At 39.4% G+C, this 26,072-nt stretch overlaps 1 protein-coding gene across 3 annotated transcripts; it reads right to left on the reverse strand.

Moving 5' to 3' along the window:
• Nucleotides 1-66: 66 nt before the first annotated feature.
• LOC101877995 (tropomodulin-3) lies at nt 67-25,821 on the reverse strand. 3 transcript variants are annotated; one of them, XM_031046135.2, is made up of 10 exons: nt 25,743-25,821; nt 19,188-19,373; nt 17,588-17,744; nt 10,472-10,594; nt 9,759-9,848; nt 9,113-9,243; nt 7,801-7,908; nt 6,247-6,390; nt 5,761-5,905; nt 67-3,176 (listed from the first exon to the last, which is right to left on the reverse strand). In XM_031046135.2, the coding sequence occupies exons 2-10, from the start codon at nt 19,311-19,313 to the stop codon at nt 3,145-3,147; spliced, it is 1,056 nt and encodes a 351-aa protein (XP_030901995.1). In that variant the 5' UTR covers nt 19,314-19,373; nt 25,743-25,821; the 3' UTR covers nt 67-3,144. The 3 variants fall into 3 exon arrangements, with proteins under 3 accessions (XP_030901995.1, XP_030901994.1, XP_005145948.1); XM_031046134.2 differs by lacking the exon at nt 25,743-25,821 and adding an exon at nt 24,752-24,862 and having other exon boundaries at nt 2,848-3,176; XM_005145891.4 differs by lacking the exon at nt 25,743-25,821 and adding an exon at nt 19,486-19,553 and having other exon boundaries at nt 2,848-3,176.
• Nucleotides 25,822-26,072: the final 251 nt, after the last annotated feature.

A 26,072-nucleotide genomic window follows, 5' to 3' on the forward strand; every position in this document is an offset into this window, starting at 1 on the left:
ATAAGTATCAATGTTCAGCAAGTCAAGGTAACATTCAAACAAACCAACCAACCAAAAACCCCAAACCACAAGAATACAGTACTTTAATCATCTGAAACTGCCACTGCTTTACAATCTGACAGCATATAGTGCTGATATGCCAAAACACTCAATTCATGTTTCCTCAATGGAAATTTAAATTGAACACTTGCTCCTTTGTAGCTTACAAACAGTATTATTCAAGCTGGAGAGAGAATAAGGCTGTTTCTTTAAAATACAAAAGTAAATAGATAATTGCTTTGGAATACAGGATATGTTTGTGTGCTTAGCTTGGAACCAACAGAATCAATATATCAATGTATGTGGTCATTTCACTTCTGCTTTAAGCCTGAAATATAATCAGGAGGAAAAAAGTATCACCTCTTTCAGAAAAAAAAAAATAATCTTGTGGTTATGATAGCTGGTAACCAAATATGTTTTGCCCTTATAAATAATGAAGTCATACACAAGATCTCACTACATTTGATAGCATTACATAGAATCACAGAATGGTTTGGGTTGGAAAGCACTTTAAAGATCATTCAGTTCCAACCCCCTGCCATGGGCAGGGACACTTCATACTGGACCAGGTTGCACGCTCGCTTTGCTTGTTGAGACTGTTCATGATTCCTGGCTACAGACTGAATTCCTTCATTTATTCCAATGAGGATACACACTGTAGGCACTAAAGTGATGGCAGTAAGTGGCCCATGCACCATGCCACGTCTTGCACCAAGTTGGAGGGCCAAACCCTTCTGGCTGAAAATAAACCAAACTCATTCTCTCTGCCCAGCCTGTCAGATACCTGTCCTGGAAGTGCCAACAAGCAGTCAAATGCTCAGCTGCTGCCTACAGAAGTAAATTCATTATTAAGGTCTACTAATGTCATCTCTGACTAGGCACCTGAGTTGCAGCTTAAAAGCCACTGCCTTTGATTGGAATAGAAATCATTAAACAGCTATCTTGATTTAATAAAGGAAGGGATTTAGGCTGTAATTTTCATAATCCTTTTTCATATTAATTTTCTCCATCTTCAAGCAGATGACTGCCTAATTTCTTTGATAACAATAAAATAAAGCATCATAGAATCACAATACATGAACAGATTCCATGACCATGAAGCCCTTCAACAAATGAAGGAAGATATTACAGCCTGGTTTTTGACACAAAATGATTATGGTGCCTAGCATGTAAGAGCACAGCTTTAGGCAACTTGGCACATGACATGCTTCGGCCATGTTTATACAACACTGCCTGTAAAAAAGACAATTTGTGACTATGTGTACTATACAAGAGCTTGAATTTCAGAATCTAAACAGTTCTTGAAAATTTACAAAGCCAAAACCAAAAGAAGCCCTTTTTGTTAGTCAGATAGTTTGATTGTTTTGAAGTTACACATTGTCTTTGGTTTTAACAGAATACTGACTTTTCAAAGCACACATTTATTTATAACAAGGGGCTGATTTTGAAATAGAAAAACTGTTCTTCCACAACTATAAGCCAGTTATATACATCCTCACTGAAGGCACTATGGTTTAAAATTCTCAGTACAGTTGCAGTAAAATTCTAAGTCACCTCCAGAATAAAGTCTGTCTTTAAAGATCCAAAATGAGATGTACAGAAAATGACAAGGTGGGCAGAGTGTCAGGGAGTTGCTCTGTTGAATTTTTTATAGTATATACAACCTGATGCAAAAATCTTAGTCCAATGTTTTCTATACATTAAATGCTCACCATGTTATGATCCTGTGATGAAAACAGTTGTCAGTTGAATTTTCTGTCACTAGAAAGATTGCTGAGCAGTCCTACAGAACATTTTCGTGATCTCATGACAACAGTGAGCAAACTAGTACAGGACAATCCGTGCCAAAAAGCCCCTAGGTTTCCATATTATATCAGTCTACTGTGATTATGTACAGAAGGTAAAGTGATTCTCGTTGCCTTATTAGTTTGCTTAGATACAGAACTTTAAATACATCATGCTGAGTTGACACTGCATATTGGTTCATTTCTGCATGTCTTACATAGTGTTTCAAAATCAAGACATAAATAGAATAGAAAAATCCTTTCTTAAAAGTGTTACTTCATTATTTTATTTAAAACATGACAGATTTATATGAAGTACTGATAGCATAATGCAGCAGCTTGAAAAAAAGGATTTTTCCATTTGCCAGCAAATTTGAGCAGTCGTTTTATAGTCAGGGGATCTTTTTCTGTACAGAATTATGCAGAATTAAAAAAAATGCATCTCCACTACTTCTAGAGAAATTGATACTTATGAATGTAGATAAAGATTTTTAAATGAGGAATATAAACTAAATGGTGTTGAACACATGAAATCGATCTAAAACTATATCCAGTTCAGATACAGAGCAAGATACAGTCATGGGATCTCTTGAAAAAGACTTTCAGGGTTTAGGTGTAATAAAAACCTGTTATTTTGCAAGGCACCTACTGTTTTTAATTATTATTTCAAGGCTTCCACTTTTTTATTAGTCTCTCAAATCTCTTGGAAAAAGTCCTTTGCCAATTTATTTTTGCTGGGTCTAAAGGGATGTCTTTAATTAGTCACAGTATAAAATAAAAAGTAGAATTACAATTGAGATAGCTGTGAAAGATTTCTCTTCAGTGCATGAACAAAGCTGAACAGCTCTACACAATGAGACTGACTGTTGTGTGAAGAATCCCTTATCACTAATGCATTGTTTCCAAGAATATACACACCCCTCCATGTAAATAAGCACCCCCAGATTTTCCAACATTTCAATTAGGTCATTATCTGACCAGTGACTCTGAATGTGCCATTCTTTGACTACAGACAATTATAACATTGATTTGCAATTACATTTTTAGTAGAAAGTACAGCCAAAGTCTTAAAATACAAAAAGTTCTTAAAAAAAACCCAATCAAAGACTGTGGTACAGAAACTGGTGCAGTTACTGTGTCTCAATCTGAAAAACGTGATGCATACCAGCAGATTATTCATATAGCTTTGCTTTAAAAGGAATGGGGTTTCCAGTCTTTTCCCTTCTAACCCAGGTAAATGTAGTCCAACATTGCCAAAGCCCAGAGTGATGACCGTGCCTGGATGACCCTTGAAATCTCCAAACAGTTCTGACAAGATGTGCTAGATGTCTCCTTCAACCCTCCTCTTGCGAACTGTAATGAGAGAGAAAAAGGGTTTTACTGTTTTATCATTATAACTACTCTTTATATTTCTACAACACAAACAGTTGCCACATAAAGCTGGTACATTAGTAGAGTGTTATCCATCATTTTAAGCTTATGCTTTAGCAGTGCTTATTGCCTTATTCATGAGCAGCTTCAAATACTTGTGAGGAGAGACTTGAGAGAAACAACCACTTTGGTAAGCAGATTTAGCCTTCACTCCTTTTACTCATTGCAGTTTTCTCACTGAAATTTACATGGCTTCAAAAGAAACAGTACAAGAGTTTCACAGTGCACCTAATATGATTGATACACATCATAAAAAAATGTTACATTTCAATAGCCTAAAAACATTCCAGTTGTTAATAAAAATAATTCAATTGTCAAAAAAAATGCAACTGACAGATTTACAAATAAAATCACTAAAAGCTCACATGCTGTTTAGACATAAGAATATGCAAGATTGACAATGACTGGAGTTTTGCTTACTATTTGTAGCATTCTTAATTGATATTTTATTTCTCCCCCATCAAATTGTTTTCCTTTGCTGTGCAGACATGAGGCTGAATGTCTTCAAAATTATACAGGGCATCTCCACTGATCTCCATTAGCAAGCATATCTATACACAAAGTAATTCTGTTCTCAAATCCACACATTGGAAATTATGTGGTTTTCCAGATATTTGCAATTTGAGTTGATCTTTACCTTCAGATCAAAATAAGAGGAAACACTGTTCTGTTTAGCCTTCCCCTTCCTGTCTCAAGAAATGCTTTAGATACAGTTTAAGGAAACAATCAAAACAAAATCTCACTAGAATTTTACTCTTTACAAAGCCAATGTTTTGCTCACTTTGAGAATAACCCATGGACTTATCACAGAATCAGAGAATGGTTTGGGTTGGAAGGGACCTTAAAGCTCCTCCAGTTCCAACCCCCTGCAACGGGCAGAGACAACTTCCACTAGCTGCTCCAAGCTCCATCCAACCTGGCCTTGAACACTCCCAGGGATGGGGCAGCCACAGCTTTTCTGGGCAAGCTGCACCAACACCTAAGCACCCTCACAGGGCATCAATTTAAAGCCATTACCTCCATTTGAATCCAGCTTATTTCAGTGACAGCAGTTACACACACCTGCTTCCATCAAATCACAAGAACAGATGGAAGAGTTTCCAACCTTAGACTTCTCCCATCATGCAGTTCAAAGCAACACATACACAATCTCAGACAAAGAAAAGGGAAGTACTACACAGTGTAAGCAAAGGAGAAAGATTATGACTTTTTTAAAAGAAACATACAAAGACAGAAATGAGATACTTTGAACATCCCAGTTTTCAGTGCTCAGTACCCAACTGGGTATTCAGCGTAACTGTCTCTGTAGCTTCAGGGCTGGAGAGATGAAAGGGTATTTGCAGAAACTTTTACTTGCATACTCCAGACTAAGGAAGCAAAGAGAAAAGGCAAGAGATCAATAGAAACAGTTTTCCAACTTTCAAACACCAAAATAAGAACTAGTGAAGAAAGAAACATTAAAAGAAAGTAGACCATTATGACAAAAAAATAAGAGTAACTGATTTATAACCTATTTTGAAAAAGAGTTCTGCAGTGTCCAAGTATCTTTCTTCTCTCTATGCACTATTCATTACTCTTCCTCCATCTCTTTGAGAGCTGTTCTCCCCCACTTTTTTACTCAGAGTGGAAGCAGACCATTAAACCAAATTCCAATTTCCTATGTCATTCTTTCTAATGTGTCCCTGAACTACTAGTCCTACTAAATTGGCCTATTTTAGTGGTCCATTTTGACACTCAGACATCTAATCCTTATCAAAAAGGATCTAAAGCCAACAGGTTTAATTAAATGGAGTTTTAAAATGAAGTTCTATTTAAACCGATGGACTACATAATCTTGTTGTAATTGAGAGCTTCAAGTATTTGACATTATTATACAAACAATTTCCATTCATGTGCTATTTTACTAACCAATTTTCTGCTGGTCCATTTAGCTAGGATTCTAACAGATGAGCTCCAACAAAACTTACTGCAGCAAATAAAGATGCCACTGCTGCAAGTTACCTTTCAGGGAGACAGGGAAGGTACCTGTGCATGAAGAGAACCATAACGGATGACATGACCCAGTCCCTAGTCTCTGAACATGATAGTATGTTCAGTTTCCTTTCTCAAGCAATCCCAAATGAGGCTGGGTATGCTGGCATTAAAGAGGACATCCTGCACTATTAATTTCAAATACTGCTTTCAAAGAAATGATGACTCTTATCTCAGTAAAACTGATCAAAACTATTATTTTCTCTCTCTTTGCCACAACTCATGTTGAATTTGAACGTTCTTGTTCTAGACTATGCTAAAAATCCTCAATTCATTCACCTGAAAACACCTTCAACAAAGTAAAAGAATATCAAGCAGCAGCAGCAGAAGAGTAGGAATAAAGCACAGAAGAAATCTGAAACTGATCTACTCATATTTTGCTATCCTGGTTATGTCAAGAGAAAAGCAGAAAAACCCAGACACCTGTACCACACACACATTCATTTAATAGTCACTCTCTGCTGACAGGACTTACCCAAATCGTTATTTTTTGTGATGGCTGCAGCTGCCCTGGCTCGAGGTCCCTGTTGTGTGAAATGGTATCCAAATTTGAGGATCTTTGTGTTTTCTTCAAGCATCTTGGCAATTTCTACTTCTGCAATTGTGCCCAGCTGCTGCCTCTGTTAAAATAAAAGATACACAAAGACAACAGAGCTTATGTATATTCAGCCTAAAAGAGATAAAAATACTTCATCATAACAGTCGATAAACACCAAGATTCATTTTGATTAATCTAAAAGGCAGCAGGTAACAAAATACATCTGTGCGCTTTAAAGCACAAGCAAGCACAGAAGTGAGCAGTACTCAGTCTCAACAGGATGCTTCTGAGAATCTCACAGACAATAATTAATGGGGTTAAGGTATTTAAAAGCAAAACATTTTGGCAAGTTTATCACAAGCTGCCTTCAGCTGCCTCAACTACCATAGACTGGTCTTGACTACAATATTACCACCACCTCACCTGATTATCAATTTTGATCTCTGTCAATGTTTCGTTGTCTTTCAGTGCATCGACCAGTGCCAAAATTCCAACTCCAGTGATGAAGTTTGATTCTATGTTTAAACTTCTTAACTTCATGTTTACTCTCAACATATCTGCAAGAGCCTTTGAGTGCAAGAAAGCATCATTAAACTCTCAAATTCTGCTACAGTACAACATAGCACACAGCGATGACCTTTTCCATTAAGCAGTTCAACAGCAGCAACAAGTCACAGACACATGGTGCAACTTTGCAAGTTTTCACTTACTGAGACTGAAGTGGGTCCTCAACCAGGCATTATCTACGTTCTCCTTTTAAGCAGTATTTAGACAAGAAAGGCCCTTTCTCTTGTGACAAACTAAAAAGCTACACAGAATATAAATAGTCTGAAATTAGCATATTGGATCAATTCCATTTTGTCAGACTCCACAGTATACAACAAGCACTGCAAGCGGCTAAGTAAAGGCCAAAGAAAGGGTATTAGTCAAGTGAAAGGAGAATTAGGTATGTTTAATTTGTAAACAGGAGATCTGACTTTCAAAACGCTTGTGTCTAAAGATGCGGTAGGAAGAGATAAACTGCAAAGCTATGAGCACAGCACCAGGATGCAGCTAAAAGCGCTCTTATGGAAATAGCATATACCCAATTTTATTTCTGAGAAAATCATAAGAGCAGGTAACTGCTGAGATTTACTTCCATAAAAACTGTAACCTTGAATTTTCTTTTAATATCAAGTCACAATGCAAAAATACTCCAGCAAAACCACACCTGAGAAAAAGCTTTTATAGGCTATTACAAATGTTTCAGTTCTACTGAAAAGGACCTTTAATTGACCCAAACCAAAGCTCTCTAATGTTCATTCAATGAAGTTTTTCAAAAGAGCTTTCCTTCTAATATGAAATTAAAACAAATGCAAAGGATTGTCCTGGAAAAATTAGTGACGTTTTCTTACTTCTTTTCTGTAAATATGCTTTTTATTCAACACAGGAAAAATAGGGCCAGATGACAAATGCCCAAGTTTCAATTGTGTCAAAATAGATATCTTCACTAATGTCATGCTTTAGTGCCAAAGCTTTAAGCCAATCTTTGGTGGCAGGAGTATCAAAGAAACAGTTGTTTTACAACTTCCTTCAATTAAAACTCTAGCTAGTAAAAAAAAAAAAATATGAGCTTTTTCAGTTTCAAATGTGCTTCTTTTAGAGTTAGTTTTGAATATGCTAGTGACTCCTGGAACAAATATTAGGAACTAAACAGGAGAAAAACATGAAGTTAACAAAATGAAAGAACAGGGAGGAATTGTAAAAAAAGAACTCTTACTCATACATCTGATGCATGGCTGCATGCTAAGTCAACTAGCAAATCACCAACCTTGATACAACAAAGGTTTGGTAAAGAGAACATACTTTACAGTGTAACAGAATTTAATCATTTTAATCTCTGAATATTTAAACAGGATTGAATTCAATCCCTCACCACTGTCTTTCCATCCTAACTTCCCTTGCACCCTGTTTAAGAACATTATCAAGAATACTTACAACAGCAACAGGATCATTGCTTCGTGTGGCCGCAAGGCTGAAATGCTTCACATGCGTGTTGGTTTCCAAGGCTTTTGCAAATTCTTTCAGTGTTGGAATTGGTATGTTCTTGAATTAAAAACAGCATTTCACTCTCTTGAGATAGGCAAGTTTATCCCCTTCCCCCACATTCTTCCATTATCTTATTATTTTTACAGCAAAATGTACTATATTAACTATCAGTGTTCTCCAGTAGTGTCAAGGTAAAGGCTACACATGTAGCAAAGCTATATTTAAGATATAACAGCTATTAAAGTCATCAATTCTATAAAGCAAAGTCATCTTTACAACACTGATGCCATTACCATAATGTAAATGTTAAAAAGTGTTTAGCTGACTTGGAACTGTTACTGAGCAAAATTTACATGAAAGAACATTCTGCTATCCACATCAAATTAATCTCACAAATCCAAAAGCATTTAGAGCTTTAGAGTGGTGAAGCCATTAGCATTTCGTTCTCTGTGTTATTTTAAATATAATTCCAGAATTTGCCAATGTATAGCTTGATAGCTTTTACAGTGTAGTAGTAACCAAGCTTAAAAAGAATAATTTTAGCTAATTAGGGTAGCAAATTTCTCAGTTTATCAGAGATTTTGTTCTGTTGCCTTTTTAAGCATTTATTTTGGCTATCATATCTATTGTAAAATATCTTAAACATGTATTTTATTTTCTTCCTTTAATAAGGGCAACAAATATGCCAGGCTGCTAGTGAGGCTGCAGCTAGCAGACTGACACTACTGTGTGCACTGTAAGTCAGGAGTGCTATGGTTCTGTTTTCTTTCACACAAATATGTGAAAGTTTCAGCCATGTTGAAAATCACAACTGTTACACTTGTAGCAGAAGTTGCCCTCATTACCAACAGCTCTTTTGTACAAGAAACAGAAGAGTGTCAGGTACAAGTATCACTTTGCCTGCAATAGTAACTGAGAACACATTGCTCCTTCAAAGGATAAAGGATTCAAAGAAGTTAACTCCATGATGGCGAACTGCTGGAACTGCTGCCAACTTGGCAGCAACATAAATCCGGGCAGTAAGAAAATCTAAGACTTTAAATACACATTTGGCAAAAGAAACCAAGATGGCTTATTGGTTTAGCTCTGGGTTTTTGAGATTATACACACACAACATTCAACAGAAAGGCTGCTTTACTTTGAAGAAACCTAACATACTCTTATGAGTGTAAGCTGCAAAACTCTCATGCAGAGTTTTGCAGTTTAAAGTGTCTTCTACTGAACAAAAGCAGCATATTTACTTCAGACTTCAGGTAATTACCTTAATGTTATTTAGATTAACTTCAACAAGACGAGAATCATTATCTTTAATCCTTTGCAGTGTCTCCTCTACATTCGTGGGATTTGGTGGCTCATCAAAAACAGGCAACATTTTTTCACCTTTTACTATATCTGAAAAGTAAGGCATTTAATTGTAATCGAACAGCTCACATCCTACACTGTGAATAAATGATACATATCATAAATATTTTCTGTCTTTAAAGATCACCAGTCTTTATATCTCTCCCCACCCAAAACTCATGCCATCCTCTCCTGGCCATATTTTCATAAAGTTTAACTCTTTTCCAAAGGCCCTCACAGCCTTCCTGCTTTTCTTCCACACCAGAAAGCATATAGGAGGTGAATTATAAACACAAACATGAAACCTAAAACCCAACACACACAAACGCATGTTCATGCCTACTTTTACCCCCAAAAAGTGACTTAAAAATCAGACTAGACTGTAGTGTACATATTTTTTAATTTTACTCTTGCCAGAATTCAATTAGCAATATTACAGACACGCACATTTCCAACTCAGGACTGCACTGTCTAAAGAATACTAGTGCAACAGAAAATAGTTAATGCTATAGTAAGTGTCTGTAGTACAAAGCACTCATTTATCTAGCACTTGTGTACACACTTACCTGAGAAGCTGTCTTTGTCAACCCCATTACGGCTTCCTACTACATCACAGAGCTCATAGTTTGTTATCAAGTGGGACATTCCCAGTATAGCTGTAAAAGAACAAAAAGAAAAAGCAAATAAAACAATTTTGCTGTTTCTGACTAGTTCAGCTCAGGTTCAGAGCCCCTTTAATACCAACTGGTGTTTGTAAAACACCCTGTTATCAGTACAATAAGCCATTCAATCTCTTAATCATTTAAAGAAAAGTAGAAACAAAATAATTAATTGCAGACTTTTAAGCCATCTTTCACATCTTAGATTTGACCTCACCAGGGTCAAGCATCAAAGTTACAAGTGCAGCTCAGTCACAAAATTATTGATTTAAGATTCAGGAATACATGTACATGTATTCCTAAAGCAGCATGTTCTTACATGCAAAAAACCCAGTACCATACACAAGAAACACCAGCCAGTCTGAGGAATGAACCTAAAGGGGTTGAGTTTGAAAATCAGGCACCTTTTGCAGGCCAAAATAATTTACCTGCCTACAAATTATCATGAAGCAACAAAGTTGATACACTACAAGCAAACTGGCATATAACATGATCTCGTTTCTATCACAAATACAACTTCCTCTAGTCACATTTCAAATAACAAATACACAAGCACATTAATTCTAGATATTTCTTGTCTAAATACACACTAGCCCATTCATATCTCAGGAACAACTAACCTGCAAGGTCACCTAATTCTGTGTCTGTGGCACTGGTCAAGGCTTCCTCCAGTTCTGGATCAAGAGTGAATTTTTCTTCTGCGTAAGACTGTACAGGCTTCTGCTTAGGGATAAATATTTTCCCTGGAGTTAAGAAAATGAAAAGTCTGATGTTATTTCATATTCTAGAGTTACTTATCTTTACTCTTTTCTGAATATATATATATATAAGTAAATATATATAAAACCTGAGAAGAGCACCAAGGATAACATAAAAGAATGAGGTTTCTTCTTTGAAAGTCAGATATGGAAAAAGAACATTAACAGGACATAATCATTCGTTGCTTCCCTAAGGATTAGAAAGTATATATAAGCCTCCTTTATACATTTTAAACAGCCCAGAAAAGGTGCCTATAAGGAAAATTTAGTATCACTAGGGGATGAGGACCAGTATCCTCTCAAGGGAGAAAGGGACCCAGCAGAACTGTAATCTGAATGTATCAGATGCAGCATATCAAATGCCATGATCTGAAACCATGAACCTGAGTATTCACTGCAGTTTTATTCACTGCATAGATGGTATTTCCAATTTCAGATGCTAAGTCAATTTTTAAGTAGAAAAGGGAGATGCCTGAGCTGCTTAAGAAAACCACAGTAGTGAACAGCACAAAACAGGGTAACAGATTATTCTGCCAATGGCACTATTTTCTAAAATGATAGTTAGATAGGTCAATACAAGATTCAATGGAGAAAGAAGCAGTGGTAATACCACATTCTGCACCAACTCTGTAGTCACTAAGGACAGGTAATGGGAAAAGTTATTCCAAGAGATACGTTAACTACACAGACCTCTATAGTGCATAATTCTTCACATATCTTAGTGCATGTATCTTCAGCTGAGAAGTTAGGGTAAGAAATCAGAATATGAGAAAGCTATTTTAACAGTTATTCTGAATCCATTCAGCTGAGAATGATTTAGCATTGGCCTGCCAGAATTAAGTCTGCCACTGGTTAAGAACCCAGGAGAGGTAAGGGGTGCTTAGTTTCAGGACAAACTAACATAATACTGTATTGTACGAGAGAACAAAAGTGACGCATTTGATACAAGTATTTCACAACTAGAAAACTGTGACTCTCATCTCCACCATTACTCAAAGTTTTTCAAGCTTTCCAAGTTGCCTGAGCTATCAGCAGACAGAGCTGTGGGAAAGATACTCAAACTGCCATTATTTATTCCTGGGGTAGGAAGTGGTGCTGATAATCTTCCTATGAAGCCTCAGTGCTAATTCAAGAACCCACTCTGTCATAATCGTAGCTAAAAAACATTTCCACACACAAATCACTCTAGCTCATCCCAATTACATGGTGAAAACCCACCATGCACCAGAATCAGCTGGCCAGAAGACTAAGATTTTTTTTTTAACTTGAACTGCATACAAGCATATCTTGTTACATGTTTGGACTGAGACTAAGTTTAGCATTTTTAAATACCTCCCCATGAAAAGAAGCTTTATAGGGATATTGCAGTTTCATTTCTGGGAAATTCCAACAAAGCAGGATTTTGATTTCACCACTTGTGGAAAGCAATGCCTGAAGTTAGGTCCCGAGTCCAGCAGCAGACACAAAACCCATTAAAGCATAACAAAACTCATCCACTTTTTCCCTCTCTCTCCAAATTCCTATCCTAGATTACAATAGTTTGTAGTTCATTTTCTTTTTATAGGAACTTAATGCATGACCACTAGCAGATTACAAAGAAGCATATCAGGTTTGTCCCTGACAACACAGTCTGATGACAAAGATCTGTTGCTAGCAACACAGTAGTTTTATTCCTGGGTTGCTATCTCTTTGGAAGGTTGTATAAATGGTCATTATCCACAGTCAGAAGCATAAAATGAATCTCCTTACATAACTGTATTGACTACAAACAGCAGCTGAAAGCAGCTGACATGCATTACCACCCACACCTCTGGTTTGATGGACAATGCAAAAGTAGCTATGGTTATGGTAAATCAGGAAGAAGAAATGATTTATGAAGGAAAGAGTCACACACTGCAGGCTTCAGTAACAAATGCTGACAATTATTCTGATACAATTGACCCAGTACATTTCTACCTCCACTGTACCACCACCACCTGCTGGGGAAGCAATAATTTTCAACTTCTGATTTTCAGAAGAGAGATGAGTGCTGGATGAGGCTTTCATTAAGCCATGAAACACTCTGAAGAGCATATACATGATCTAAAGCCTCTCATTAGCTACACTTGTGTTGTTTCCCTTCAGTAATACTGGCAAGTAAAGAAGTGAGGATTTCAGAGTAAGAGGAGAGAGAAGGGAAGTGTGATGGGAGCACCTGAGCCTTCTTTCATGTCATCCTTTATCAGTGGGAGAAAGACACTGATCTCAGTTAAAAGCAACTTTGTTAAAATTTATTTCAACCTATATCAGCCTTTTGTCTGGTTCACAGTACTCACAACAAGAACTGCTTTTCCTGGTGAAAAAGTTCCTACTTTACATAATCGTTCAATACATAGGTTAGGAACTTCTGGTTCTAAACATTTCCTTCAAAAGGCAAAACTTATCCATACATGCCTGAATCGTAAGATAACCTAAAGAGGCATAAGCATACCCAGTTTTTATTAAAGCAAAAATGTTAAGAGCCACTCCCCTCCAGAAACCTTCATTGCAGCCAACTGCAGTCACATGAACTGGGCCAGGAGCAGTTTTTGTTACAAAACAGGTCACACCCTTGTGTATATAATGTCTCATTCATTGGCTTCATCTCATCCTTGCCCAGAGTTCAGAGGTTTACCATGCACATACGAAAGCAAGACCTTCCTCATTCCCCACTTCTAGTAACATACCTCAGAAAAAGATAAGACCCCTGTGTCTCTGGGGCAAATGATCTAACTCCAGGCCTGCTGCCAAGACAGTTTAGCAATTCCCTTCCCTAATGTAAGCTTTCAAAAAAAGCCATAGACTATACATCTGTGCAACCCATAAGCTAAATAGATTTCCTGGCCCTTGAGTGGAACATTTCCAAATAGCAGGGATTCAATCACATAAAGGAATAAGACATCCTCCTTTTCAGCCAACAAGGATGCTGCAAAGATTAAGCAACACAAAGAGGCTAATTTCAGAGTTGTTCGCGTATTTGTGGTAGTAACTATATATTCAGGTCTTCTATGCCTTTACCTAAGGAGTTAAATGGTACACATCCCAGGCTTTCTCTGCTGCTGAATCAACTTCCAAGTTCCACAAAATCGTATTGCTCAAAAGGCAGAAATGTTGGATGACGTCTGTTGAAGTGCCAATGACACTTCACACACAGACTCATAGTATCTAAGGTGGGACTCAAAATCCTGCAGGAATCATGTCTGCTCAGTGAGGCCATGCACTGCATATGCTGCTGCATGTACCCCACAGTCCTACCCCCAAGCTATTAGACAGCAAGTGACCTCAACCTGAAGATCAGAACATCCAAAATCCACTTTGCAGTAGTCTGTTTGCAGAAAAGGCATCAAGTGTCACCTGAGGACAACTGAATACAAGCTTGTCTCATCAGTGACTTCATGAAGAGTAAGCAACATCTGATATACTCCTCACATCTTATGTTCCTTAAAGTTTCATCAATCCAGAAATGATATAATCTGCAATTCAACCACCAGCTTTTACCATGTGACAGACTTAGGCTCATCAATTCACTTCTAAGCACAATTTAATAGTGTTATTTTTTAATCCACTTACAAGTGACTTTCTCAGTATCTTATTGTAGAAACTGCTGTTACTCATTATCTGATCAGAGCACATAGCAGTGAGTTAGAAAACTGTTTTACACTAAGGCTACAATATCACATGCTATTTTGTTCTAGTGGTCTTGTATGGAGAACACCAATTCGCCAAGTTGTTTATCCAAAGCTCCTACATGATATTAGCTTCCTTTTAAACATGTAACACACTTCCTTTAAAGACCAATGATAGAAAAGCAAACAGAACACAGCATCACAAATCCTACTGCAACATAAGCAAATGGTGATTTAGAGCAACAACTGAGAAGGGCAGAAAAAAAAGAGCTCTAGCCAGGTGACTACAGTTTCAGCCTAACAATAGCCCAGGTGACAGAGCAGGAAAAAAAACCCAAAACAAAACACCAAAACAAAAACATTAAAGAGGAAGTTATATGAAATGCAAATCTACACAGACAAACATACCCCAGCAGGAATGCAGAGGGAGAGTTGGAAGAAAAAGCAACAATTAAGAGAGTGCAAAGGCTAGAAATGCAAAGCATTCTTGCACTATGCAGCACAAAGTACATTATTGATGTTAGATATGTTTTTATCTTGGATGCAATAATCCTCATCTTCTGCTGTTCCAAGAGAAGTGAGAAGCATTGGTCAGACACAGGCAGAAGTGTGGAACACACTTGAGAGCAACAGCCTCCAGCACTGAAGCCTCATTTCACTGTTTAGATGACAGATCTTTCTCCTTGCACTATGCCTTGTAAAATCTTTATGACATACTTATGTACACAGACCGAGACAAAGCTGGTTTTGTTGAAATTATTACCACATTGTTCTCATGAATCTCTGGAACAATGCTTTACTGTATGTTTCAACACTTAATTGGAACAGAATGTGACTTAAGTCATTAAATCGTGCTTAAAAACAAAGTATGATTTTAAGAATGCTTTTAGGAACAAAATCAGGCAGTGGAAAAATGCAACAGAACATAATTTAAGGATTGTTCAACTTACACTTCTTTAGCACTGTTCATCTCACTGTATCAGGACACTTGACATTATTTCACATCTACATTTCTTAGCACACAGAAAAAGAGTTAAAAAGACTTGGAGAAATTGCATCATTTACCAGTGAAAGATGATGCAACATTGTTTTAATGAAGCATTACCTCAAAATGAGGTACTTGGGAAAACTGGAAGAGATTTTCCTTTACACTGTAGTAGGGAAACAAGATTACCAGAATCATTAGCAATCCAGGATGTTTAAAATTAACCCAGGGTAAGCTTCTTTGATAAACCTGTAGGCCAAATTGCCACATGAAACATTTTACTACAATCAGAAAAGAATAGATTTCCCCCTTCTTGCTCCATAAAATAATTAGACCAGGTTAGAGCAATGAGACCACCTAGGCACATACAAATATTTTAGCAGAACCTGACCTACAACAATGGCACTAAAAAACCAGCTGCAACTCCAGTCCATCTCTTTCTCCTCAAAACTTATAAATCTGAAGGTTACAATTCTCAGGTTTCTTCCACATATTTAATGAAAGTCAGATTTTCATTTTTCATAGAATCCCTCCTTTCTTCTGTGGTACTAAAACTTTATAGTAGAAAATGTTATTAAATAGTGAGGGTTTTTTTTTTTTTTAAAGATATGGGAATTTTTGCTAACTGAACTGGTATGACATATTGCAACATGCAGGCAGACTGCTATTTACTGTATTGCATAAAGGAAATGACATTTGATCTTTCTTAACCAAGATCTGTATTACAGCTGGACCCTTCTGTTTTTTCTACATGATTCACACAGGTTTTATTTACCCAAACAGTTTTCCATGTGCATGAGTACACAAGCAGACTTTCAAGAACCACCTATCTGAATGAAGCACTAGCACTCAGAATACAAAGTACTAACTAGAGCAAATCCTCCATGCCCACTGTCACAGCCTGAAGGAGCATTTAATTCACTATATTCAATATATTGCATTATCCCAAACTCAGTTACTCTTACAGATCAGGCAGCAAACTCCCATTCTCTTATAAGCGAAGGAGTGCCAAAAGTTACCTTCCAATGAAAGTGATGTAAACTACACAAATAAGGCAAAACACAGTGTGTTAAGGCAGTAGTGCATCACATACAGTGCAGCACATTCAAGTCACAATCTCTCTATTACTTCAAGGGAAAGAAAAAGAGAGACCAACACTGTCAAGTAACAGCTATCTGGTACAGGCAAGAGAAAAATACAAATATCCCAAACAAAACTTGCATGGGATATTCACCACCATCACAATTATGTACACAAACTCAGTAGCTGAATGCTCAAGTCTAAAATAAACAGTGATTCACAGCAGACAATTAAGTAAAGGGTTTCAAACCCTTAAGAAGAGAGGAGCCTGCTCACCTGGGGCAGCTGGAATGCAACTTATCAAACAATTTACTGAGGTCTTACTGCAGATGTGCCCTGCTGCTGGGGAAGGTTCAGACAAGCTAGGATTCACAAGCAGTACACAAACACTGTGAAGTGAGAGCTAAAAGCCTTCTCCTATGCCTCTGTGCTCCAGACTGGGAGTTTCTGTCCCTACCAATAGCGCCTCAGTAAGGCACAACAAATTTGGGAACTCTCGATTGTGTCAGAATAAAATAAATAAATTATTCTTATATATTTAAGATTCACATTCTTTAATTTTCTCCAGAAAAGGAAAACACTTCCCATCCAAGTCAGCAAGATGACTAGATCCAAAACAAAGGTTTAAAATCCCATGCTTTAATAATGGGTCTGCTCATTGGGTCAATGTTTCTATGGTTTTCAGACCACAAACTACTGCCAGATTTAAAAGCTGCTTGCAATGTTAACTATGTAATTAGTTAATAATAACTATGCAATCTTACTAGACCTCTCAGTAAAGATACTATAAGAACAACATGACTGCATACGCCACTTGCATGGCTTTGTCAGCCTACAATGTCTTTGAACATTATCATCTACAACATCACCATCATCATACTGCTATTTTTATGTTGCAAATGTTACTGTCTGTACGCAGCTCCACGGGGCATAAACCACAGGCACAACAACAGCATTTGTTATTAATATCACAAATCAGGGGTAGCTCTTAGTTTGAGGATATCACCCCATCAGAACTTTATAAACTGATAAAATCTTTGAATCTTGTCTCCTTCCTGTGCTAGACACAAACAGTACAGCAGCACCACGTCACAACTGCCTGAACAGGAAGCATCCCGCCTCTGCACAGCAGCACTCATTCAGAAACGCCATCAGTTAAAAAGCATGAGAGCTGCCAGTGCTTCAGTAAACTCTGGTTCACAGCAGTTCTGGCTAGTCCATTTCAGAGATTTCATAACCACCTACACCAACCGGAAAGGGTGGCATTACCTTTCTTTTCTCTTGTAAAAGGCACATAGTCTTCCCTGTCTTTGTGCTCAAGAGCCTGCTTCTCTAAGTATGCCAGGAGCCGTTCCCTGTCGAAGGGACCTGAAGCCTTTTTAGCAGTCTGGTCTTTCTGTCGGAAGCCTGCAGGCAGCAGTGCATTCTGCAAAACAAAATGGAGCACATAAAGTACAGCTTAGAAAGTCTGAGTGAACACCTGCTTAGTTTCATTTCCCTCTTCCTTCTCCCTCTCCCCAGGGTTCAGACTCAACACATCACCCTTTTTAGTCAATCTTCGATCCCTTGCCAATTTTTGGGGGGCAGAAGGACACAAGAGAACCTGTTCTTTAGATACCAAGAATATATTGAAAAATAGAGCACAATACACTCTGAAGAGGACTGAAGCAATACTTTAAGCACAATAGTTCCCAGCACTAGACTTACTAGGTAATTTGGATTTATTTTCTAGAATAAATACTGTTTAATAGAGTAGTAGTAAATAAAACTCAGCTATTTACAGCTTAGACATTCAGCAAGACACTGCTCTCTCCACCTCTTATATCCATGTGTTTGAGTCTTTAAAACAACTGTCTGTACTGTTGTATGACATTTAACGTAGGATATTCCTACTTTTGACATGATTCAAGGTGGGGTGGTTCGTTTTGCCATCATCAAAGTATTTCAGCTAAGAACAAGCCCCAAACAAACAAAACAAAACCAGTAACAAAAACCCAAAACCACCAACAAAAAATGGAGGGTATTAGTATGGAAAGAATGGGATATTTTGAAATTCAGACTGTCATAAAGGATAACCAATCACTTTTGCCAGTTCTCCTCTGATAAAATATCTAGAAAGCCAAAGCCAGTTAAAGTATCACAAGTATTTTGCAGTGCAACAAAATAGGTGATCATGATACTCTTAAATGACACCCAAACATACAGATTAAATTTAATCTTGGTACTATTAAAGCAAAAACAGACAATCAGGAAGTGAAAACACAAGTCTTGGAATCTGACATTAGCTGCTGTATCAGTAGAGGACATAGCCCTTTATAACAGAGGGCTAAAATGTTCCTTATTCAATACCCCATGCTGACATAATAATTCAAGAGGTGAGCAATTATTTGCCTCCTCTTTGCAAAGTCAGCACAAGGACAGGAACAGACTGAGATTATCAGATACAGGACCAGGAATCTCTAGAACAGGTTAGCACCCTCCCTCTCCCATCAAACTCCAACAGTGGAAGCAACAAAATAAAAGACACAGAAGGGCTGTTTACCAGACAACACTGGAAGCAGGAAAGTTAAACAGGCCTTTCTCAATAAACCTTCTTTCCAAGAGCACAAGTAAAAGCAATTTTTATTATAAATACATCCCAGAATGCTCCTCCTTACAATTCCTCAATTTTCCTCTACTGCAGTTGCATTCACATTGCAAACAGGAAATAAGCAGTTGAAACATTATATACACAAATATATCTGTAAATAAGATCATGAGCAGACTAGGAAATAACTGTCCAAAAGTACAAGTAAAAAAAAGTCTCCATTTATTTCAGACTACTTCCTAAACAAATGAAAAAATAAGACTTCTCTTGGCTAATACCTACCTCAGGGTCAAGATCATCCAGAACAGTTTCCAGTTGTTTCAATTCTTCTTCCGAAAGTTTGCCAAGAATTTCATCCTCATCGAGATCTTTGTACTTGTCCAAGTCCTTTCGAAATGGGAGTGTCATGACTCGAGCAGCAGCAAGTTCCTCAAACACTTTAAAACCAAGTCTTATTCTTCAACAGACCTATAGAAGAAGAAAAGCTTTTATAAGAAGCAACAATAAAGGTAAATATCTTAAGCACAAAGCACCTTCAACCTCCAAATACAAAGCTTTTTCATTCAGTATTCATATCTACCTGTTACTCTACAGCAGACAAGGAGTACTTGTAAGCTGTCTACACCTTGCCACCTCACTGACAAGAATCCTGTCCTGCCATGCCCTTTTCCATCAGTAGCTAATATATATTTTCAGATGAATGCCAGACCCAGTTTTCTCAATGAGAAAACCAAGGCCACAATTCCCACAGAGCTGAGCAGGCTGCAGGGCAGGATGGATAAATGGCAACTATACCTAGTATTTATGAGCCCAGCTTAATGTCACTGTTCTTTTACAGATATTGCACTCAAAAGGAGAGCTAAGATGCTTTACATTTATTGTTGTTGCTGCTGCTGTTTAAGAGCAGTAAAGGAGAACTTCACTACAAACAAGCTAATTGTTTATTACTGACTCATATCCCTATGTATTACCAACAGAGGGAACAAAGGAAGTTTGCCTCCAAGTTAATTATAGCACTGCCATTGAAATAACATTGTTTTGTCCAATTAAAACACCTTGATGAAAGGCTTAGGGAACACAGCTCCAAAGTAGCAGCACTCCAGGCAGTCCAACGAACACATACACCCCATTAAAAAAAAATACAGAACAGACTGCTTAACTGCTCACTAAGTAGTATACTTGGAGGAAACTGGGGTCTTTCAAAAGATGTCCAGCCTAGTACTTACAGACAGGGAGAGCACAGGGAACCTTTATTCTAACAGTCACAATTTTTGACCATTTGGCTTGCAAAAACCAAAGAGCTGATCACAACAGGTCTGAATCTGACAAGTTGGTTTCTCTCAATCTTCTGTAAGAAGTTCTGGGATTCTCCTTTTGTTCTGCCAAATTCTTGCTTCAATTTGAGCACAAGCACAAAAAAGGTAACTTTAATGTCTCTTTGTAAGTGAGCAAGAGTGCCCCCAATGTACATGGGGAGCAAAAGCTAGATCCATACATTCAGGCTTATTAGCTTCCCTAACCGCCTATAGAAATACTCAACCCAGATCAGACATGCAGCAAACAATTTGTTCTCCAATGGCCTACATTCCAGTTTAGAAGCTTGCACCATGTGTATTAACTGCATTAGTTCAAACTTGCACTTATACTCTATGTCAAAACCAGATCAATTTAAAGTTATTGCCTCTCACGTAAAAGGGCCATATATACATACTACACTATGGAATCCTGCTTACAGGATTCCTTCACCTCAGTTGTTTATATCAAGAAAGGTCTCTGTGGCAGTCATAGTTACACTCAGTGATATTTTAGTTCAGAGACACTGAACAGACATAAGCACATAAAGGCCCATCCACACCATTCAGTCAAGTTTACCTGTAAAGTAAATGTGGTTTTAACAATTTCTTTTGCAAAACCAGTAAATTTTCCATTCCTACCAACATCTACAGTGGAATAAGGAATAGATTTGCAGCTATTTTCAGGATGTCTGCTTTTAAAAAGTATTACTGATATTAACACTACAGCTTACTTGTAAGCCACGGTTGACATTGATAGGAGTTAATTCCAAAACTGAGCTACCAACTTTGGTAAAGTTCCCTCAAACATAATAAAAACCATGAGGAATCCTCAATTTCATGGTATATTATGTCAAATAGAAGTGTCTGGCCTCCTCTGAACTACAACCAATAATGTTGAAAGAGCTTGGACCTTTTGCAAGAGGCCACAGAACTGAGAACATCCAAGTTTAATGGCTGCAGAAAACACAGAGGGAGCACACCTATGTTTTTCAAACCCAAGTTCTACAGGTAACTAAATGAGTGTCTCTATGGGCTGGCATGCCACCTCCTACAGCTTTCATAGTCTCATGGTTATTTGTTTCTCCAGGTACGTAACAGCTGAAGGACAATTAGTTGATAGCTGCAGCAGACGCCACACAATCTGCATGCACACTTCTTATTCCGAGCGCCTTAATGTTTTGCCCTTCCTTACAGTTCAAGCTATTACACACTATCATAAGAGAAAAACATTTCCTGCAGCCAATTACACAGCATTGTTTGTGACCAGGCTGCACCATCTGAATCCTACATTAAGATGCTGCTATTTACCACATTTCTGCATGTCCATTTGCATTCAAATATTAAAAGGTGCAGTTTTAACAGGTAATTATAAGGAACAGAAGAGTTAGCATATTGCAGAATAATGCTCCCCTTACTCTGAAGGAGAGCAGCACTGCATTACCATGCATTACATTTATGTAGGCTGTATTTATTCTCTATGAATTGCTGTAAAATGCTGTTGCCCAAAATTAATTACCTTTTATTTACTGCATCAGTATGTTTCACATTGGAAAAGTACCCATCCTTTATAATACATCAATTAACGTTCAGGTCATAGCCTTTAGTCTCACTTGTGTCTATACTGTGATCAAAGTAGCCATTTCAAATCCTGGGACAGAATGTTCAGACACACACAAAAAAGTGAAAAATAGAGCAGCAGAGAAAAAAAACCAAACAACCTATTTCGGTAGTAACTGAGTCTTCAGCAAAAGGAAGAGAATCACATGCAGTTTGGCAAATTTAAAGAGCTTTGGCAGTATTTTCTAATACATATCAATCAAAGGTATTTTTTAAAATATGAAAGCATACTTAATGGGAGACACTTTAAGACGTTATGCTGGTGGCACTGAATAGCATGGTTGTACTACAGCGATTCCTGGTAACAACTCTCAGAAACATTCCCTGCAACAGAAACAACAGCACCCGTGATACCCCAGAACACATGCTAAAAATCAGGTTTTAAAACATGGTGTCAGGAATTCTCACTGCCTAAAAAGGGCATAAAGACCAGCTGAAGCCCTAATCTAATCAAACAAGCCCCTGTACCTCTCATTAAACACATTTGATACTGTTTGCTTTCCAACACTCACTGTACCACTGCAGCAGAGATTCAGGTGTAACAAAGTACAAGTTTTTAGAAGCAGCAATTTTCCACACTGTGAATGTTTGTGGCCCATCTCATTGCAAAACTGTAGGCAAAACCAAAGCCATCAATTTCAGCTTTGCAAATACACTTTTTTTGATGAGCAGAGCTAGTTTTCCTCCAAGTATCTTTCTGAGCTTTACCATGAAAACATTCCATATGTTAGAAGCCCAAAAGGGCTAGGGTTCTTTTTTCAGATATATAAACTCCAAGGTAAGGTTCTCTACTCTAGCAGCTTCATAGTTGCATAAAAAACATGTAGGGAAGTGGAAACAAAGGCATTGCTTCCAATCAATCAAATTTCAATGCTCTATTTGCTAGGCAGAAGTGGAAAAATCAGAAATGAAGATATTCTGATGGACATCAGAGAGACATAAATCTTGTGATTATTCCTTCACCTGAGGAATCCATGAACAACTGAAGAAATCAGAAGACAGCAGTAACTTTAGGGCATTTCCTAATTACCTGAATTATCCCTCTGAAAGACTGTCAAGCAGTTTTCACATACCTCTTCTCCACAAGTTAAAGTATTTGTTTTCCCTGTGTGAATAGGCATTTTTAAAACCCAAGATTCTAAAATCAGCTAGATTCCAACTTTCTTTCAAAACTTCATCACCACCCCCAGATTTCTATCATATTTAAGGACACAAGTTTTGGGGACCCTTTAGCAGAAGTAACCCTTTAGAAATATCTTACCCACATGAAACTAGAGTCTTTTTAAAGTCCACCACAAATGTTTTCCATAACTTGAATTTTAAAATAGCAGCAACGTGATGAAAAACAAACCGAACTGGTTCAGGTCAGCACATTTGCAGAGGTCACTTTAATAAAATTTGTTATTTCAGAGCCTCCTTCCACCCAACCTCTGGGTGAACCTGACCCAGAGCAAGAGGATCCACAGGGCTGCAGCATTTCTGCACCAGTCTGGGCCCAGACCATCCCAACTGCTTGGACGAGGCTAATCTGAGAATTTCCTCAGGGAAACCCTATGATGGCAACAATTTTACTTTCCAGTGTGTGAGATTACACAGAGCTGTATATGAAGAATGGGCTGCACTTGAAGGAGCTGTCTTTATTTACCAAAACTAGGAGAAAAATGAGGAAATAAAATATTACCGCAATCCCAGCAGGTTCCTTGGCATGCTTCTGTAATGCCTTACGGTAACTCTGCTGATGCTGCTTTTATTAGCAGAAAGCTCTCAAAAACCCAGCCGAGCCCTCCGAATCTCCACCCTGGGGCAGGGCACAGCAAACAAATTCTGATCAGGGATCCCAGTCATCCCCTAACCCACAGCCTTGCAGAGCCAGCAGGTGGCAGCTCATCTTTGCCTACACTTTTCGTCAGGATAAATAGTGTTTTCTGGGCAGCAAGGAATAGTTATTCTGGGCTATTTTCCTACAAAAGCAAGCCCGAGGCTTCCTCTGTTCAAAGAAACAATTCACTAAGTTTTATACATAACAAACTGAGCTTCCCCAGCTTCACATGTGTCCATAGGGTGACCTAGGGAGTGGAGGGGGACAGACAGCTACTGCAGAGTAAATACAAGGACCATGAAGATTGTTCCATGATGAAGGAAATTGGAAAACAGCTGTAATTCCAGTTCCTGACAGCTCTTCCTCTGCGTAAGAGTGCACCAGGAACCAGACAAAGCCCATTCTTTCACATGTCCTGTATACAGCTACAGAGAACTAGGACACAGCTATCTTGGAGGCAGGGTGCTCTGTGTGATGGCTAAGCTGCCAAGTTGGCATGGTCCCATTAAAACTTATTCCGCATGCTTGTCCCTGAAAAAAAGTCATCACACTGCAGGGCTGCATGGACATTCCCATCCAGCCCAGGCAATTGCAGAGGGGCCAGAGCACACTTGGCAAGCTGCACGTGGCACAGAAGCAGCAGCCTTGGCAGTGCAGGAGGCAGCATTCCAGCACACCCATCTCCACAACACTTCCAGGCATGCTCATCAACCTAGCTGCAGGGCAGGTATTATGATCCCAAATACACACAAGGCTGGGGTAAGCTAAAAATCCCAGGTACCACAGGTACTGCCCACCCTAAGCAGCTCCTCTAACAGAAATCCCCATTCCAGTGGCCAATTCCCCCTCCCAACAGGCAGGACAGCACCACTGCATACAGAGTTACTGACTGGCCAGGATAAGGAATGTTTTGGCATTGTTTTACTTTGGACAATGTACCTGGATTTTCTTCAGTAAAAATGTACTGCCCATAGACACTGATACACGCAGTATGTCCTCCCAGAGACACTACCTACAGGCCTTGCAGTCAAAAGAAGCACCAGGTACAAGCTATCTGAACATGTATAGAAGCGTTCAGGTATCTGTATCCATTACAAAGAAGTGGTGAAACTTACAAGCCTAGAGCAGGAGAGCAGAAGGAATTCACTTTATTCCCATTATGCTACTTGGCAAAAACTTCTGAGCAGTAGCCAATTGCAGATTCTCTCCTTGAAAGCCAGGCTGTGTTTCAAGCTCTGCACACCTGACACAGGAGCAAACACCAGTCTTGAGGATGTATTCAATATATTATAACAGATTTAACACACTCAACAACCTCTCCAGAACATTACAGCTTGTGCCTACCTGCGAAGAAACATGTGGGTAGCTTTCAGGGACTTATACCGAGAGCTTATGTGCAAAGCTCTCAGGAAGTTCAGGGAGCTGGGAGTGCAGAGGCGAACGGGAGCCCCGTGGGGAGCACCCTTTGGCTAGACCCCTTGGTCTGTGTCGGGGTGCTGCAGAGTAGTAAACATCCCCCCCCCGGTCACGGGTGCACCGGAAAAGCATTCCTCCGTGGTTCAGTGCCGTGAACTGTGCGCTTTGTAAGTTGTTCGGAGCACATAGAGCAAGTTGAGAGAATTACGCTAACCAGATCCACAGGTAGAGTTCGCAAACACAGCTCTCAAAGCCGGGCGCTGGCTAAAACCTCGCCGACAGCCCCACGTGAGCCCCCACCGGCTGACACCGCTCAGCCCCTTCCCTGCCCCAAGCCCCCGCACCCCTTCCGCGGCCAGCGCAGGAAGCCATCGCTGCCCAGCGCCAAACCCCCGCCCTGCCCTCCGAGCTCCGCGCTAACAAAGCCCCGACTCTCCCGCTCTACAAAACCAGCAGAGGTCCGGGCACCAAGGTAAGCCTCCAGGGGCCGGGCCGGCCGGGCGCCGGGCCAGCCCCTCCTTCTTCCTCAAGCCACAGCTCTCCCACCGCGCCGTGGCAGCGGGCACAGGGCTGCACCGGCCGCCGACCACCCGCCCGTACCCTCCCCGGCACCCCCGCGGGGCCTGCCCGGCACAGCCTGTGCGGTCACGGACATCCTCCAACCGCAGCCCACGGCCGCTCCCCGCTCACCCGGGCGGCAGCAGCGACCTACTCCGTCCACCGTAAGCCACAGCCCTGCGTATGCACCCCTGGAGCATGCCGGGAGCTGTAGTCCGGCCGCGGGGCGGGGCGCCGGGCTCTGCGCCTGCGCTCACGGAGAGGCTCCGCGCCTGCGCAAACTGTGGTGGGCGTGGCCGCTCTTGCCATGCAGTAGCGTGGGGGGATGTTAGGGCTGTGGGGTTTGGGTGTGTCTGTGGTGAGGGTGGGTGTGTTCCTGGGCAGTGCTCCTGCCGCTACTGATACCCGTCGTGGTGCGGCGCCTTAAGGGATCCCGCTCTCCAGTAGCTCAGAACCGAGCCT

Source organism: Melopsittacus undulatus, chromosome 9, assembly GCF_012275295.1.
Source record: "Melopsittacus undulatus isolate bMelUnd1 chromosome 9, bMelUnd1.mat.Z, whole genome shotgun sequence".
Taxonomy (NCBI): Eukaryota; Metazoa; Chordata; class Aves; order Psittaciformes; family Psittaculidae; genus Melopsittacus; species Melopsittacus undulatus.